The sequence below is a fragment of the Oryctolagus cuniculus genome, chromosome 12, assembly GCF_051225735.1.
Source record: "Oryctolagus cuniculus isolate XC-2025 breed Fujian yellow rabbit chromosome 12, ASM5122573v1, whole genome shotgun sequence".
Lineage (NCBI taxonomy): Eukaryota > Metazoa > Chordata > Mammalia > Lagomorpha > Leporidae > Oryctolagus > Oryctolagus cuniculus.
The window spans coordinates 42817291-42837344 of NC_142878.1; the positions used below are offsets into that span (position 1 = coordinate 42817291).

Below are 20054 nucleotides of genomic sequence, written 5' to 3' on the forward strand. Positions count from 1 at the left end.
ACTGGATAAAGAAATTGTGATACACTGATACACACACACACACACACACACATAATGGAATACTACTCAGTCATATAAAAGAATGAAATCCTGTCTTTTGCAACAAAATGGATACAACTGGAGATCACTAGGCTTAGTGAAATAAGCCAGTCCCAAAAAGACAAAAATTCTATGTTTTCCCTGATTTGTGGTAACTAATACACAGAATACAAAAAAAGTAATGGATATGAGTGAAATTGACATTTTGAGACTTGATTATTGTTTATAGCCCTTTGTCTACACTCTTGAGGAAACTACTACTTGTTGAATTCTTTACTTAATAGAAAGTTAAGCTTGTGATTATAAAGTAAGATGGAAGTATATCATTGTAAAAACTAAGAAAAGAAGGAGGAGAGAGTTGGATGGAGGGAGGGTAGGGTGAGAAGTATCATTAAGCTCTTAAATCTGTATATATGAAATTAGTTCCCTAGATATAAATTTTTTAAAAGTTAAAAAATATAGAAAAAATAATAATATTTTTGTGAATGAGTTCCTTTGAACATGGTCACATGTATTTATTTACGTGTTGTCTGTGGCTGCTTTTGTGTTGGAATGGCTGAATTGAACCATTGTGACAGATATTATATTACTATCTGGTCTTTAATAGAAAATGTTTGTCAACCCCTGACTTAGTGTAAAACAAAGTTTCAAACTTTGACAGGTCAGTGAAAGAGAGGATAGGAGACTATTGGAACTTGTACCTGAAGGCTGTCACTTTTGCTCTTTTATTGGTTGCTGTGTGAATTCAAATAAGTCACATTAACTTCCCACAACTAAAGTTCTTCATTCACAAAAGTAAGTAAACACACATATAGGAAGGTGATCACAGGGATCGGCGCTGTGGCATAGCAGGTAAAGGCCCTGCCTGCAGTGCCAGTATCCCATACAGGCACCAGTTCAAGTCCTGGCTGCTCCTCTTCTATCCAGCTCCCTGCTATGGCCTGGGAAAACAGCAGAATATGGCCCAAGTCCTTGGGCCCCTGCACCCACGTGGGAGACCAGGAAGAATCTCTTGCCTCCTGGCTTTGGATTGGCCCAGCTCTGGCTGTGGTAGCCATTTGGGGAGTGAACCAGCAGATGGAAGATCTCTCTCTCTCTCTCTCTCTGGCTCTACCTCTCTGTAACTCTGCCTTTCAAGTAAATAAATGAATCTTTAAAAAAAAAAAAAAAAAGGTGATCATAATTTTCAGCTAATGTACACTTTAAGGATAATAACACACATAAAAGTATACAAATTTATATTTGGGACGTTAATCATTGACGTGGTTACTGACCCCTCAGATTCTCCTCATTCACCCTCCTGCTAGAGTCTTGTAGCAGTTCTAAACTAGCCCCTCCCAGGCTGCTTCTGCACCCAGGCCAGCGCTGTGGACTTCTTTAGCTGGCAATGAATACGTTCTCCCCAGTTTGAGTCTTTAGGATATGATTAGGATTGGAGATACATTGAATATGATTAGATAACTATTTTTTCTCTGAAGGATGATGGTTACAAATAGTGGTTCCTAGCCAATGACGCTGAAGTACAAACACAGCTCTAAGGCGCGCTATGCCATCTGGCCTCATTAAATCCCTAAAATGCTCTCCTGTGTTTTGTTGGCTCACGTGTTCAACTCTTTGACAACTTTGCATGTCTGTCCCAGGCTCTTAGGCTTACACCTTCATGTATCTTGCTGAGCTTTGACTCTTTATTAGGTAGAATTTCCTCTTGTGCCTAATTATACAATTATGACACTCACTGCTTTAAAGAAAAAGAAAACATCCCATAATTGCTGCTTCTTTTCTTGTGAAAAGTTAAGATCTTGACCCCTTCTCTCATTGCAGACCAAGCTATGAGAAGGAAACATAGTTCTGTCTACAAAGCAATGGGTTTTTCTTTTTGCACGCAACACCCTCTCTCCTGGGCTCCTGGAGGGTACCCTGTGGTTTATCTATCGTTACTGTGAGTATCCGGAAAGGAATTCAGGTCTGTTAAAAGCCTGGGATTTTAGAGCATGGACAATCGTAAAGCTAAGCCCTCCAGATAAAGTCAGGCCTCCTCTTCTGTGTGACCAGTGATGTGAGAACCCCACAAGAAGAGGCAGAGCTTGGCAAATAGTTTCCCACATATACAGTGTTTAGAATAACTCCCATCTGAGCTGTTTTATTTATCACTTAGAAAAGGAGAGGGCATTTGTTCTTTGGATTTCTGGAAAGTAGAACGTTTTCATTCTGTATGCGCTTACTACCAGTTATGATTTTGATGGGTTATGAATGTTATCTTCTATTATTATATTACAAACATTTGGCTCTATTCTTCCAGTGAATGTGGTAAGACACAAAACACTTGCTAAATTATATACTTAGAATTCTGGCCAGGAAAGGCATTTATTCCAAGAGATAATCGTAAAATTCTCTTTAAAAATTACAGAAAAGGTGCTAATCAAGATCCCCTTTAGCTGATCAAACTCCTTCAGGTCAACTGTGGAAGAGAACAACAGCTTTAGGTCCTACAGAAACATCACCAGGGACCAGCATGGTGTAGCAGGTAGAGCTCCCCGCTGCTATGCCAGCGTCCCGCATGAGGACCAGTTCATGTCCCAAATGCTCCATTTGCAATTCAGCTCCTGGCTAATGACCTGAGAAGGCAGCAGAAGATGGCCCCAGTTCTTGGGCCCCTGCATGGGAAACCTGGATGAAGCTCTGACTCCTGGTTTTGGCCTGACTCAGTCCTAGCCATTGAAGCGATTTAGAGTGAACCAGCAGATAGAAGATTGATCTCTCTCTCTCTCTCTCTTTTTCTCCCTTTCTCTCTCTGTTTTCCTTCTCTCTCTGTAACTATGACTTTCAAATAAATAAATAAATAAATAAAAATCTTTAAAAAAAGAAAAATAAGGGTTCCATAATCTCAAAAAGTTGGACAAGTTTCAATTTAAAACATGGTACATGGCAGAGAAGTTTATATTCATGTAGTCCAAAATGTAAAACAAAACACAAATATTTTCACATCTTCCCCCTCCCCAGTATCTTCGATAGCTAATGCCATTTGTTATTCAGGTCAAACTGCTGAATATCGTGACTGGTAAACCTACCATGAAGAAACAATGACAGCTAGTTCTGTCAGGCTCTTTGAGTTACCTGGTAAGACAGGACATTGAGCAAACATCTACAGATATCAACTGTGCACAGTAGCTCAGAGAACGGACTTCAGAGTCAGGCAATCCCTGGAGTTAAACCCTATTCCACCACTCACTATGCATGTCCTTGGACACCCACGACTTAACCTCAAAGGAGGGGTGCTTGGCCAAGCAGTTAAACCACCAGTTGGGATGTACACTTCCCATATTAGAGTGCCTGGGTTCAAGTCCAACCTCCCCTCCAAATTCCGGCTTCCTGCACCCTGGGAAGCAACAAGTGATTGCCCAAATAAATGGAGTTCCTGCTACATAAGAGAGAGACCTGGATTGAGTCCCAGGATCCCAACTTCAGCCTGGCCCAGTCCTGGCTATTGACGGCATTTGGGGAGTGAATCAGGAAATGGAAATGTGCTCACTCTGTCCCACATGCACTCTGTGTGTGTGTGTGTGTGTGTGTGTGTGTCCGATATATATATAAATACATTCCAAAAACTTAACATTCTGTGCACTGTTTCATACCTGAAAAAATAGGATCCAAATAGAAAGTACATAGAGTTTCTATTAAGATTAAATGTGATAAATGTATATTCTCACAAGAAAATATTTTACAATTGTCAATATAAGTGATTACAGCCATATCCAACAACATAAGTGAATCTTGGCACTTTAATAGTGAATGAAAAAGGAAGTTCTAAAAGATAATTTTTTTTGACAGGCAGAGTTAGTGAGAGAGAGAGAGAAAGAAAGGTCTTCCTTTTCCATTGGTTCACCCCCCAGTGACTGCTGCGGCTGGTGCACTGCGCCGATCCAAAGCCAGGAGCCAGGTGCTTCCTCCTGGTCTCCTATGCGGGTGCAGGGCCCAAGGACTTTGGCCATCCTCCACTGCCTTCCTGGACCACAGCAGAGAGCTGGACTGAAAGAGGAGCAACTGGGACAGAATCCAGAGCCCCAACTGGGACTAGAACTTAGGGTTTCGGCGCCGCAGGTGGAGGATTAGCCAAGTGAGCTGTGGCGCCGGCCCTAAAAGATAATTTTAAGCATGATTACCTTTTAAATAAAGTTGAAAACTAAGATTAAAAGATTCTTTCCAATAAAGGGAAAGCAAGAAAACCATGAATATGGAGTTCAGGGAATATGTTTGCATTAGGAGAGAGAAACAGGAGATGGGACAGGGAACATCACAGTTAGTTGTACGTTACTGTCAGGATCCCACCATTTGTTTATGGTAGGGGATTCTAATGTGCTTATTACATTATTTGAAAATTGTGAAAATAGAGTGGGATATACAAGCAGTTTAACAAATAGCAATCCTGAAAATGTTTCTGGGGAAAAGATATATATTTGAAGAAGAGAAAATATCAAAAGGCATGCCAGAGTATCTATGGCACTTTCAAAATAAAAAAATTCCATGATGATTTTTAGATATGAATATGCACTTTGTTGATGCTGATTTAGGTGTGGCGACTATTCCCCTAGTGGCTAGAAAGTGTTAGTGCAACTTCAGCAAAAGGCAAGGATGGTAGGAAACACCTACTGATGCGGTAGCCTAGAGACTGTTGGCTCTCATACTTACTTTATGAGTCTCTGTCTCTCCATCTCTTAAGTCCTTTCACATTTGTTACTAGGATCTAGCTGAAAACAATGTTGATGGCAGTGTACAAAGCCAGAGCAATAAGGCTCACGTCCTTTGGAAGTAACAAAATTAATGTGTAATTGGCTATGCTTCCGTATATAATAAGAGCGAATATTTCTTTTAAAGAAGTGGATTCAAATATCTATGAATGACATAGGTTGTTAGGTAGGTAGGTAGTCAAGTATTTGTAATAACAAACCTTCCATTGTTGTTTCCAAATATTATGCAACAGTCCTGAGCTTATAATGTTGAAAAATTTCTATTATTTTCTTTAAAACATGTATTTTAATTTTATTTGAAAGGCAAAGAGACAGAGAACGTTCTTCTATCCTCTGGTTCACTATCCAAATGCCTACAGCAGCCAGTGCAGGGCCAGGTTGAAGCGGGGAGCCAGCAACTCCATCCAAGTCTGGTGCTGGCAGAGACCCAGGTATTTGAGCCATCATCCGCTGCCTTCCCAGGTGTGCATTACCAGGAATCTGGATCAGAAGCAGAGCTGGAACTCGAGTCAGGTGCTCCAAAATGGGATGTGGCCATCCCAAGTGGATCTCAGCCACTGTATCAAACATCAACAGTCAACCCCAAGGTTTCTATCCTTTACAATTGCACCACTACAAAAAGTAGAAATAATGGTTCACACATGCAAACTCACATCCTGTGAAAAAAATACTATTAAGAAACCCATTTTATAGAGGATGAAATCGAGGTACCAAGGAATTAGGCAGAAAAACATGCTCAAGGGTCCCACGGCTGGGCTGAAACCTGATGTATGGCAGTGCTGAGGCCATTACCCAATTCACTACAGCTACAACAGAAGTGCAACACAAGGAAATAGATTTCTCAACACCTGCCGCACTAATTGTCAGAACTCTAAAGAGTGTAAACAAAGCACTTGCTGAGCAGAGAGAACAGGGGCAAATATCTGAAGAATGCATCTCTGTGCAGTGGGGGTGAAGGAGGGGCAAGCGAAGATGAAATAGAAAATCATCTGCATTTTAAATTATAAACACTAAAACCCGTTTGCCTTGGCAAGACACTTGTATTAATTTTCAATTAAATGGCAGAAAAGATGATTTTCAGGCAAAACAATTTCTAGGTGTGTAACACAGATGGCTGACTGGCAAGCAATGAGTTCTCACCCTGGAAGGTGCTTTCTCTTGGGTTACACAGGTCGGCAAGGTAAGTCTGTCTGGGAGAGGTCAGGTGAACCACACGAGACCAAGTTCTCTGACAGACTGCAAGATGACGGATGGTTAGGATGGCATGAATAAAACCTGGTCCTAAGGAGGCTCTGAGAGGAACTGGTTGCTTGGTCCCAAGAAGTTCTTTCCTTCCTGGTCGTCCTCTGCAAGGCCTTGTGTGCTAGGAGGTTTCTTGCCGCCAAATTTATATTTCACAACTCCAAAGCCTTAGGTGGACATCAATCAGAGCTCAAATTTTACTCACTGCATTTATAGGAGGATTCAGCAGTAATAGCATAGTTCCTGGTGGACATACAGTGAACCCAAATAGAGTGGTGCTGCTAAAGCTGGCATTACTCAGTAATGAAATACGCCCATAACGGAGGAATCTCTCTTGCTTTCTTTCTCTCCATATATAGTTCACCCTTTCGTATGTAAAAATTGTGCTTCCTTTAACATTAATGGCCTTCAATTAAACCTGTGCTTTAATCATGTTAATTTATGCAAGTGTTTTCAGCCGAGTTATTCATACTACATCTAGGTCTATCTTTCCGAGTCCCTAGTAAGCCTTAGTTTTTGCTGATCCACTTTTTAATTTAGCAAAGTCTTTCCTCCATAGGCATTGTAGAAAACACAGGAGCAGAGATATTTCCCCTATACAATGTGTATTTGATATGCTTAACGTTCATGTTTACACACACAGAGACGTTGGCATATAAGGAATGTAGAGGGTGTATAAATTCAAAGAAACATTTAAGTGCACAGTGATACATAGATACACGGGTATAATACTTTATGTACTTGATAAATATTTCATCCACATCATAAAGAAAGCTTTTTATCAACTTTGATTGTTTTTTTATTACCTTAAAGTATTGCAGTTGTTTCTCAGCATTCATTGTTCCTTCCTTTTCTTGTCTCAGACAGGAATTGAAGATGAAAAGCTCTGTATCTCTTAGCCACCCTTTCAGTTCTTTGATCCTGACCTCCAGCTGCCTTACCAGGCTTCCGCTTTCAGGAGAGAGCAGGTCACGTGGGCCCGACCCACTGTGCCCTGCCATTGTGTCCTGGATCTTCTCTCCGAGGGTTTTCTAATGTAGCAGATTTAAAACAACAAAACAAAAAAACACAACAACAAGAAACAAAAACATACATCAGCTTAGGTAACAAATATGCATCACATTTTGGCTGGTAACAAGAGCCACCTGGAAGAGTCCAGCTGTCCCTGCCACCTCTCAACTGACATTCAGTTCAGATTAGCTCATTGTTCCATTTGGGATTTGAGTTCTTGGATAGGGCATGTTGTTCTGACTACCAGTGCAGGCTCAAGAAGATCTCATTCATAACAGAAAGGAAATTTGGCTCAAGAGTTCACCGTGGTCACAGATAAAAACTCATTTGAATTCTCATGACAAGAGTTTATAGAGAAAAATTCTCTGCATAGAATGTTCAGGAGATACAAGTCTGAGTTTAATCAATATACTAAAAGGAGTAAGAGGAGACTGCGCATGCAGAATTAAATTCCATTTTTTCTTGTTCTGTGAAGTGTACAAGTCCCCCAATTCTATGACTGAGGGCTTTTAAGAAGTAGCTTCTTGGTGCTGGTTGCTGACCCTCCTTGGTTTGGAAACTGCTCAAGCCCACAATTCTCCCCATTCTGAATTTGTGGATGCTACACTTCCTAGTATATGTTTTAAAATAATCCTCAGTTCACTATGCTCGAAGCCTACTTAGCTTAACCATTATGGCATGAAGCTGCCATCAGGCTGTTTGTTTGCTTGCTTGCTTGCTTGTTTTTGGTGGAAAAACACTCTCCTCTTTGGAGGATCAATAGGATTTAATCTATAATGATGAATTAAACCTACAAAAATAAGCTTTAAAACACAAATAAAATTAAGTCAACAAACATTCATCTGCTGTGTAGTGTTCTGTAAATAGTATCTTTAGGAGACTGTAACAGAAAAATAGCCTCTCTTGGCAACACCCTTGTATTTTCATGGTGCAAATATTGATAATTTGAAGACCCTCAGTGGAATCCAGATTTAGCTATTGTTTTTATGCTGTAACAAAAGTAGCAGCAGGAGGTGAAATCAATGCCCTTGGAGGGTAGGGTCACAAAAAAGAATTTATTGCCACTTTTTTGTTCTGGAACAGTTTGCAATCATAAATTCTTCATAAACAGAATACTTCAGAGAATGGTCCGTCTTCATAAATATACGACAGAGGACATCAATTTCATTTAATTCACAATTTGTGTCAGCACAGCAGATGCCAATGCCTGCCTTGATAGGGTTGTTTAATATGCAATTGAGACAGAGTAATATGCAGCACAGGGGACAAAATTTCACAGATTAAACTGTACGCACCACTGACATTTCATTCTAATGTATTTCCATTCCACACTGTTCACCTTAGATGAAAGTAATATTAAAAACCATATCCCTCTATTTTACTATTGTTAGAAGTTAAAATCCTTGTCTTTAATTTTTTTCATGCCAATTAAAATGTAATCATGCCAATTAAAACAGTATGCCTGGTGGTGTTAATGTGGCACAGGTTTTGTTAAAATCTTCCCTCCACCACACTCTCTCCCCAAATCACTACAAAATCGCATATTGCATTTGAATGATATTTTTGTCAGAATGACAACCATTTTAAGGTACCTGATTAATAAAGGATCGCTAAATATTGTTTCTTTTTTTCAACAAAATATTAATTTAAAATTTCTGTTGAGGAGGCAATATACATATTTTAACTAATTTCTAACTAAAAATATCACTATTATTTACTTATCAAGTAAGCAAGAGTTACTAAAATGCACTGTTAACAGATTATCACTTTATCAAGCACATAAAGTTGCACATAGAACTCTTATGTCTTCAGTAAACAACCTTTTAAATGTCATACACTAATCACATTGCTCCTTTCTGAAATCAATGAATTCTGTAGAATTTAGTAGGTTCTGAATTACTATATTATGAAGTGAAAGACATTAATTATTATCAGAAAGCAATAGTTCAATAGATTAAAAACTTTTAATGCTTTAAGTTACTTCGCACACTGTACATTGCAGAGAATTTACATGAGATGCAAGGACTTAACCTTGCAGTGTTTTAATCACCTAGATTAAGCCTAGCATACATTGAACACTGGCATCCCTCCAAGTCATCAAGGTAGATGAGGAGCTTTTTATTAAAAATATTTTGGAGTATTATTTCCTTTTTTTAAAAAAGTTTTAAAATGCAGAAAAACAGAAGGCATGCAAAATTAGGCTCCAAACTGACACCACCCATACTTAGCTGTTATAATTAATCATTTAGATAATTGACAAATTTAGCTTACCCTTGATTTGAAGTGAAGGCAATTTAGGAGAGAAGCTGATGAAAAAATACAGCTTAACTTCTCTCTCAGCTGTCTTCCCACAAAAGGACAGTCCTGTCTCCCGTACCATGCCCTCCTGGTCTCTGGGTAACAGAGGCTCTATATTGCCTTTTTGCCAGGTTCTTGCAACTCAGTCTTTGGCTGAGACCCAGCCCATCATTGCGTGAAATGAATTACATGAAACTTTTTTTTTTTTTTGGCTTTTGTAAAAAGTGAGCTGGAAATTGAGGCACAAAACAGAGGCTGATTTAATTCTGCAATTCAGATGGGGTCAAATTTGCATCTTTGTTTTGGTGGCTTTAGTGTGATTTGAAAGCTGTAGTGACAACTCCACTTTTCATCTTAAGGGTACAGTAAATAGTTAAACAGAGGATGTCTCTAACATGTACCTTCAGAATAAATTCTATTAACATTCATTCAAGCATGACAGTCAGTGTATATCAGATATACTGTATTATAGTTGACTTGGTGCATTCCCATAATACATGGCATATTTTACTTACTTTTTATGTATTAAAGAACCAAAATTATTAAAATCTGAGAAGAGACAAGCTCAGAATAAAAAAAAAATCAACAGAAGAGGAAAAGCAGTGTTTTCCCCATAATAGCATGAATAGCTTGTTTGAAATGTAGGTAGTGAATTGAAAGAGATATTTGTGCCTCAAATTAGAAATCAGACAGATAGAGTACTCCACTACACAAAAAATGTACATATAACCTACAAACAGTAATAAAAATGCAAATACCCCAAGCAGTTCCCATTTTTCATTAATTGAATCCACTTTTTCAAGGAGATCATTTGGTAGTAAAACGCCACCTTTCTTCAAAGCTTCAACCTTACTCAGCAGCTCCGTCTTTTTCAGGTGCCTGATGGACATTTCCACACTGTATCGCTGCCATGGAAAGAAAAAGAGGTGGTATTAGGGAGAGAGGTGCTCTTAGAAAAGTCTTTGAGCACAGAGTTTGTTTTGTTTAGAAATGTTAAAAAGTTTTGATTCCCATACAAATGTGCAGGGAGAGTAAACTTAAGTACCTTGAGTACTTGAGGAATACTGTTGAAAATAGTGAAAAAATACATATTATACCCCCATGCACAAATATCTAAGTTACTGAATGTAATTGACTAAGATTTATGTCTTTTTAAACTCAAGTTTTACATACCCATTTGATCTTTAAAGTATTTCTTATGGGAAAAATACCAGTTCTGGGAGGGTTTAGTATATAGCAAACTTTGGTCAATATTTGGTTCCATGGAGTATTGCCCACTTCTTATCTATGCCCCCAAAGGACCAGTCTCAAAGTGGTACAATTAAAACTATCTGTAAAGATTCTATGGCTTCCTCTTTAACCTACGAGTTCCCTGAATCCTCAGTTAACGTTTTGCTTTATTTTTCTATCACTTAAAAATGTTTGTGGACTTAGAGAAGAGGTACATAGAGAAGCGAAGCCAAACCAAACCAAACCAAACCAAACCAAACCAAACCAATGCTCTGGGAATGGTTACAAATCAATATCCCCATACTGAAGATTACAAGGCTTCCCTATGCATCACAGTTGATTACAAAACCCTCTCCCCAATATATATTATATCCTTAAAAAACTGCAAAGTGAACCTCTCCAAAAGATGTTTTGTTGGAGATAATGTGCTATATAATATGACAGTTACTATGGTGATTCTCTCCAAATGACTCTATTTAGATGACTTCATAGTTAGCGGGCTATAAATGACTGAGGCTTCATTTTTTTAACAAGAAATTACATGGAAAAATACCTCTGAGTAGAAAAACTAGATTTTGGTTAAAATATTAAATATATTTTAGCACATTTTCAAAAATTCAGTAGCAATTCCAAACTCTTTCTTCTTAGGGACCAAAATTGGGTCACTGAGCTCTATGGTATCAATGTTCTTTTGCCCCAAATGAACAAGGTTGTACCAAGGTAAGTATTCTTATCACATATGATAAGAAAAGCTTTTGTCTGAAAGTAGAAGTCAGCAAATTCAAAACATACCCAAACACTTGAGTGGGTTTTTATTCCCCTCGAAAACAGGATTTTGTATAAGACTCCAAACTAAAAGACAATTGGAAGCAGCTTCGAGGAAAAGAAGGTGTGAAATGACTGTTTCAGTTAATAGATCTTCAGCCTTCGCCTGCATGTGTTTGCATACTTTTAGTTTCATATTTTAATCTTTCATTTACACTAAACATGCACATCATTTGTATTATGTAAACTTCTCCAAATGTTAGTCATTTGTGGATCACAGAACAAAATGTTTTAAATGAGGTGATTTAAAGCATTTCATATTATTAATGAATGTTGATCAGGGTGTCAGAGTATCCAAAATTACATGAATATGCATAGTGAAGAAAATCAAGGGTTGCTTTAGAGCGCTTTCAGAATTTGGCCTGTGATACATGGGAAACTCTGATTGCGTTTTCTGATGACAGGCAATTACCAGGACCACGTTACTCCAACACTTAGGAAATACACTGTCCACTCAAGGTTTCTGGACTCAACACTCAACAAGTATTCTGGAAAACTAGACAGTGTTGTGTCAGAGTGATTATTGGAGAGGGCAATCTGCTTCATATTACCAAATTTCCATGTAAAGATGATGTAGTAGACAAAGGTTTACATAATTAATTTGGTAAGACTGACATAATGTTGGGGAACCAGTGTATCACGCAGGCAGAAGAGCCTCACTCAGATCTGTGACTTCTGCCATATCTCTTCATCAACAGAAGAGTCTCTGGAATGTTCTACCTGGAAGGGGCTCCTACCAACTTGTGACAGGACCATTTTCCCTCTTCACCCCAGTTTTCAACAGCTCCTACACAGCAGATCAGTCAAAAAGAGAACAATTTAGATGTGTCCCATGAAAATGATAGTCTTGTGATAACAAAAATATAGAAGGCAATTAATTGAACTTTAGATATAATAATTCTCTTTGTGAAACCTAGTATAAAATGGTTGTTACATTCTACAAATCTGGCTTTTATGTCTGCTCCCTGTCTTTGCCACCGTGCAACCTACTGTATAAACAGGCTGATGAGCGATGTGATTGATGGACAATGCCTTCAAACTATAAAAGCTAAGAGACTCCAGTTAATTATTAGAAGTATTGGTATGCGAATGAAAGGCACTAGATTGTCAAGTAATTTAAGGTAAAAAATATCTACTTTCATTTTTGAGTCACTCTGAAGGTTGATTCTGATCTGATTTAAGACCTCAAACTGCATGTGTAATAATGCCAGGACAGTTGTATGTTTTTGATGCCAGTCTATTTTCGCTCCTCTCTAACATCTTTTCAGAAGCACTAGATGGGAAGAATCCACCACCAGCTCTATCAGTTCTCAGTCATCCCATCAAGTAGGGCTACTTTATCCTGTGGTGAGAAGATAATTTAATCTTCATATTCATTCTGTCCACAGCGGTAAGTGAGCAGAGGCTGCCCTATTGTGTCCTGTAGTCTGGGGATGTTATGATATAGACTACTCATCAATAGCCAAAAACGAGATTAGCAAAGTTAAAGTCAGATGGCTTTTCTTGAGTGCTAAGGTAAATAAGCATCCAGTATTTAATTTCCCCACAGCACCTGCTGTGGGCCTCTCTGTCTAGTCAAAAATAAAATATACTCCATTGAAAGGGCATATTTACATTATTAAGTGTATTTGCTTGGCCAATTCAATTTTGACTAATGAATCCTCCTAATAGATATGTGAGTGATCTAAATTAAAGACCCAGGCCACTACTATACTAAATGCCACTCTGGTGTGTGTAAATATAAAGAAAACTTTAAAAAAGCACTGAGGGGAAAAATAACCACAAACACTCGCTCACCATTTTAACTAAGAATTAAAGAAAATATTAGCAAATTCTTAATGAGTGCTTCTTTTTTTAAAGGCACAAATGCTAAGGTTGAATTACAAGTATAAAACAACGCCAGCAAAAACAGGGATTTCTGAAATAAATATACTTAGAAATGCATGAATACTTGATTGAGATAACTTTTTTGACAGTTATGCTAAAGGCTCCCCCCCCCACCTCCAAAAACCTTTTTTTTTTTTTTTTTTTTGTTAAAAATCACACCGAAAATTCTGCCCAAATGGAGACTGGAACAATGCCTTGAAACAGTGTTAATTGTCACCATGGAAACCAGAAGAATAAGCCATTTTGAAACTGGTATAGAAGGCACACATGGAGCAGCCCGAGCATTTTCCTGCCTCCCTCAATGTTAAAGAACAAGATGCCTTGTCACTGTGAGGTCAGAGAAAGAAAGCATCCTGAAAGGGTTGTAGATGCTCACCATCTAGTAAATAAAAAAATAAAAAATAAGCTGTATGCAGCGAATGCTGTAAGATTCTACCCAGTGAATCTCTGTGAAATAGAAAGATCATCAAAAGATGGCCAGGATTGGGGGATGGCTTCCACCTAAGCAAAACTTCAGGGCTATATTATGTGAACCTTGCCCCCAAAGCTCCCTGGGAATTCTGCTGTTGTAATAAAACTTCAGAAGAGGATAGAAAAAAGGCAGCATGATGGAATTCAAAATAATGCTCTAAAAGCACACAGAGAGATTAAGACATCCATTGTAAGACTTTTGTATGGTGCTTCTGTTGGTTATGCTGAAAAGAGACCAGACATTGCTGAACGGAGAGTGAAGCTTTGGCTACGAGAATCACAAGAATTAAACCAAAGAATTTTCTCAATTATTAGAAGAGGGCTGTCAGATTCTGAGTCATCAGGGTTTAAGTATTCACATCTGACACCATATTTAACTGGATTTCTTGTGAATGTACTGTAGAGTAAAAACAAGGAAAATGAACCAGTTATTGGAATGACAAATTTGAATACATTTCCCTATGTAAATTAATATCTCAAACACCTGTATATCCAGCAGGAGTCCTTCCCCTATATACATGCTATAGAGAAACAGAGAAAATACACTAAGGAAAAAGTAAGCTACATCTCAGTCTATCAACAAGAAAGCATGTGCAAGGAACACACCAAACCACCATACTACTGGCAAAATTATGCACGAAAATATGCAGTTTTGCGCAAAAATGCAGGGATGTGTCTGTCTGTGACTCTCACATTGTGTTTTCTGGCTAGTGTTTGCCCTCCTCATTCGAGGCTTCATGGTGGCCCCTCAGCAAGTCCATGCCTAATGCCATTCAGTGGTGAACAAAGAGTCTTTTGATAAGCAAGTCCAGGGTCCACAGCTCAGCTGCACATGCGGGTGCAGGAATCTGCTAGAGGCCAGTGTCGCCTTTGTAGCAGCTCTTGTGCTGCCCCCCTTTTCAGAAGACCAGTGTCCAGCATCTCGCAATGCATGATGCTTCACATGAGGTCAGTGTCACCAAGACTTCAGGGAGACGCTCAAACTTGGAGAACAGGGTTCAAGATCGAGACAAATAACAGTCGTTATTTCTTGCAAACTCCTTGTGTTTCACCAGTGGAATTTATGGCGAATAATTGCGCAGAGAAATTATAAAGACTCCTACAATTGTCCTTGTAAATTAATAATAGGCTTTCTTGATTGGGATAAATTTGCTGCTGAGCCTTTGGAAAAATTAAAAAGTGCAATGTCATTTAAAATTGCCAGAACTCGCACAGCAAATTACATCTGAGGTTAAGAATTGAGTTTTCCCCCCTTTCTAGCTTATTCCATTTGCATGATCTGGAAATCACATTACACTGGCCATGTATTGTTAATTGGACATAGATTGCATTATCTTTAATATAAATCAAACTACAAATATTAAAATGAATTGCAAATTCCCTAATAGAAGATCATAAAACAATCTTTTTTAAAGTATCTCCCATTAATAATTTAATTCCAATTATATCACTCAGAAAACTTAAGTAGGAGACCTGGCAACTTATTTCCCCAATCATTCCTTTATACATAGCAAATATCTAGGCCTTTTAAAATAAATATAGCCAGAGCAGAATTCATTGTTATAGAACAAAAATACAAACAGCAGTAACTGAAGACTTATCATGTCAATTTCCTGTAAAATATTCCATAAGAACACCAAAGCTGTCTCTCACCTTCCCTCCCCATGTCAGGAGTGAGAAAAACGCCTCCTACAGGAAACATTGACCAAGTTTAAGAAATACTGTGCTCACACCCTTGAAAATGATAAAATTGATCATTGCTATTCTATTTATTTTTTAAAAAAGGTTCACCAGCCCCCGTAGATATTTCTATAAATTTGGTATCTTCATGAAGCCTTTGCATGGCCTTTAATGAGTTTATATTAAATATTTAATACTGTTTAGGGCATATCCACCACTACCAAAAACAGTTATATTCCCAGCAGTCCCACTGTTTCAGGCAGAGGACTTGATTGATCCTCCTAGCCTGAATTGAGTAGAATGAAAAGAAGCAGTTGGAAAATAGCTGCAATCATTTAATGCAGATGACCTCTGACAGCCTCGCAGCTCTTCTATCTGAACAGAAATTTGCATGGGGTCTCTGTGCAGAGGAACAATGTAACCTAAATGGTAGACAATCTTTATTCTAATGAAGTGGGTGTCAAGGTCAATGTAAAACTGCAATGATAAATGGTGCACCACTAGGCAAGAGAAGTTGCATAGGCATTGTAGTGCTTTCACATTAATTGAAGACTGAAATGCACTGTGTGAAAAGCACAAGCCTCTCTTTTCACCATAATGTGTTAATGCGCCAATGCTGAAATGATTTCTTCAAGATGTTCGCCTGTTGACATGCATCTGATTACAAAAATAACACAAATATGGAATTATGGCCCAAAAATGGACATTTGAAGAGTTTAGTGTTTTCCTGGAATAGAATTACAAAAATGAAATAAAATGTCCCCAAACAACATCCTGACACCTAATGTAATTCCTTTGATCCCCTTTTCTTTTCTTTTTCTATTTAGACCTGTCTTTAATTAGTTTCAACCAAGCAACCTTTTATAGAACCCTTCATTGGGTACTTTCATGCTGAGCTAACTGTAAAAGAAGACCAAGAAGAGGAGTACAATTCAAATCGTATTTTTCTCCCTCACTTTAAAGTTTTTCAGCGTAGTCTGCAGTTAAGACCTTCAGGTGTTGTTTGTCCTAAATCAGAATCTGATGCAAAGCCTATGGTTTATAAAAGAAAGTGAGTATTTTCAAGTGTGGGAACCAGGCAACTATAATCTGTGCATCTGACATTACCAAAATGACTGTACAGCAATAATTACACCATTTCTTCAGCGGTTGCAGCAATTTTGTGGCAGTCAATATTTTTATCCTATAAAAATAAGGACAATAAACTGCTTTTTAAAAATCCTGATCTACTTAAGCCTGTAGAAGGGACATTGTTTGCTAATACACTCATTAGTAACCAAGCACTTTAACTTCATCAATTAAACAGGAAATGGAGTTGTACCATTAGTTTCACAATTTGCTAAAATACTGATAACAGCATATTACTAAGATTTGAGAAGTATTTCCAGGCTCAACTCATCATCCCCTATAAACTGGATGCATTTTTATGATTGACTTTTTTTTTTCTAATTCCGGTATATTGTGATACAGTCACCTTTCCAATGCTGAGTTTCCTGCTACAAATAGATTTTGATAACACAATTACAGTTTTACTAGTCAACAATGGAGTATAGGTCTGTGGTCTTGGTGACTAGAAGACTATTGGCTTACTTTACCATAAAATAAATGATATTTCTAGTTTGTAACTTTGATGTAAAAACAAACTGTTTCAAAAAAGAAGTCAACATTCCTGAAATGGTAATTCAGAGGAAAAAAAAAAAAAAAACTCAACATGGAAGAGGATAGTAAAAAAGAAAAAAAGTTACTGATGAAACTGTTTAAAAAACTGTACAGCTTCATCTGTGTGTGATTTGTCAGGTCTGAAGCTTTGACGTGCCCAAGGGGCAGACCCCAGCGGGGAGTAGGCTGCCGAGCTAAATAGCTGTGAAAGAAGTCTTAATGTAGGATGGAATTCAAACTAACCTTGACATGACCTCGGGAAAAATATGCAAAAAGTAAAATGAATGCTCTCTGCAAGATACATCCTAATTTTGTAGTGGAGCTGGTTAGTTTTACAAACATAACTGAGACCTTAAAAGAAAAATAGAAAGCTAGTAAAAGGGGAAAACTTTTAGAATTGAGGCAGGGAAAAAAAACCGTAAGCAGGCATGATGTGTTACTGTGAAGGCATGTGAACCCCTTGGAAAGAATCCAAATAAAAGCCCATACCGAACAATATTGTTGTCAGCCTGTCTATTCAGGAAAATTGTTTTTCTTTTTTTTTTTTTAAGTTGAATATAAATGACACAAAGCCAAGATTACATCATTGCATTACAAAGTCTGTTGTGGCTTTTAGCTGAACAAGCCCCATGGATCTATTGGTTTAGGACAGTAATTCAGTAAGGAGACTTGAACGTGTTATTTTTCCTCCAGTGTCAATAAGAAATAGAAGAATTTAAGGAAGAAATACTCTGTATACTCTCTACTCCATTTCTTGCTTTTGATCTGTATTTGATAAGCCAAACTCCAGTTTCAGCTGATATATTTATTTCTGATTTGACTCATTTATAAATTTTGCCTGTTGTGAAGTCATCAGCCTGGTAGGAAGGTATTTGCTCTGGTTCCCTGGCTGAGCACTGGCTAACTCACTGGATATATGGAAATTTTAATTGAGTGTCAACCTGTGTAGAAATTCAATCCTATTACTTTCTCAATGCAATTTTGTAGCAATACCAGTTATTTACTACACTACTAACCATATTTTAAACATAATTAAATTGCTAACAACTACACCAAAAATCTAATGACTTAAATCCCTGCAGCAAGGATGTGAATTCCTGGATCAGGTATATGTACTTCCATTAGATTTTCATAAACATAAAATGAGCAGATGGATATAATCATTTAGAAGCACAGAAAAACAAGAAGTTTTGCTAAGAACCTGTTGAACACCCAACTATAAAGGTCACTGATGAATGGACATGTTATGCTATAGGTCTCTTCTTTGCTTCCATCTTATTCAGTTTTTTAATGATACAGATAAGGAAAACATGAATATGGCATATTAATCAGATTACAAGTATATACAATCGCACTGATTAATAAGAACAATAAGTATTTTAGCTCAGAGATCATAAGCTCAAAGATAGATGGATAGTGATATGCTAGTAAACTGGCTCTTCGGGGGAAAAAATAAATAGAAAAAGTGAAAGCCCTGACTTGTAGCATTCACCGATTTCCCTGGTGTAAACACTCCCAACATGGTAGATTACAAGTTACCAATGATTGTAACTACAGGCAAAATTCCTGAATATTTAACAATTGGCTCTCCCAAGTTGTATTAGCTATGAGAAGTAAACATTTGGTTCATTTCTATAGCAAAGTGTTTAGCTGTGAGTAGACAACTAGCTAGTATAACAGTTTGAAGGTATATGGAAAGTTACAAGTAGCCAGCTAGCATAACAGCTAGCTTACGGGCACCTGGAAAGTTCTTGGGCAAACAGGATGTCAGGGGTGGCCAGAACAGCCGAAACAAATGCTGGGAAGACTGTAACCCCATAGTACTCAGTGAGAAACTGAGGAAGCGACTTGCATGCTAGGAAATCAATAGCTTGGTGGAAACCATCCAGGTGTGCTGGCCCACCAGGCACTTGATCTTACGGATAGTTAATAAAGTCTTGTTTTAGCTGCATTTCCTAGTTTGAATCTATCCTTGAGGTGGACATGTGAGGTTGTTTCTCACACTACCCAGCTCCAACACTCCACTACCTGGTATAATGTAGACAATTCAAATGGGGCAAAGATAAGCCTTCTTTTCTCATTTACATTGCAGCAATAGCTAATGTTATGAAAAAAAAATGCATAAATGTGATTACTACTAACACATGAGCCCAGTGAGAGGGAGAAAAGAGGAATTAGAATGAATGTGGAGGATGAAAAAATGTGCCGCATCTGAAAGGGGGCAACATTACTCAGCTCTGCTTGCAAAACCCATGTGGAAATATGGATTCAACATGGCTTCAGTTTGCCCAGGTAAATTTTTAAAGAGAAGCCAGAAATGCATATTTTATGTGAATCTTATAATATTTATATGTTGCATTAAAACTTTTTTATACTACACAGGTCAAACGGTGTCCCTGACTTGGATATGAATGTGCAGGCAGCTACTTTACAATGTCTATTTCAGAAGGTAGTATTAAACTCCAATGAGAACAAAACATGCTAGCATAATGGATTAAATCTAGAAGGAAAAATGACAAATGTCAAGCTTGACAGAGTTAATAACCAACTCAACCCATCCCACCCCACCTCTCACAAAAATCATAAAATTGCATAAAGAATGGAGATAACTAGGTTTCAACTGCCTTTAGATTCAATATGAGTCAACAGGGACCAGCATATGGGTGTTGGTTCAAGTCTTGGCTGCTCCACTTCTGATCCATCTTCCTGCTAATGGCCCAGGAAAAGGAGCAAAAGATGGCCCAAGTGTTTGGGCCCCTTCCCCCCATGAGGAGACCCTGATGAAACTCCTGGCTCCTGGTTTCAGTCTGGCACAGTCTTGGTTGTTGCACCCATCTGGGGAGTGAACCAGTGTATGGAAGACCAATCTCTCTCTCTAACTTTCAAACAAATTAATAAATCTTTAAACAAATGTGTTAAAGAAACCTTGTTTTGGGGTTGGATTGAGATGAATACAGGATAAAAAAT

The 20054-nt window shown here is 38.0% G+C and overlaps 1 protein-coding gene across 16 annotated transcripts in view; it reads right to left on the minus strand.

The window, feature by feature from the left end:
- AKAP6 (A-kinase anchoring protein 6) overlaps positions 1 to 20054 on the minus strand; it is a 633025-nt gene that overhangs the window by 83414 nt on the left and 529557 nt on the right. For all 16 annotated transcript variants that reach the window (XM_051822153.3, XM_089309798.1, XM_051822154.3 and 13 more), the window contains 2 exons: positions 10094 to 10240; positions 6833 to 7057 (listed from right to left, as the gene is read on the minus strand). In XM_051822153.3, the coding sequence (XP_051678113.3) occupies positions 6833 to 7057; positions 10094 to 10240 (372 nt within the window). The remainder of the gene's footprint in view (positions 1 to 6832; positions 7058 to 10093; positions 10241 to 20054) is intronic.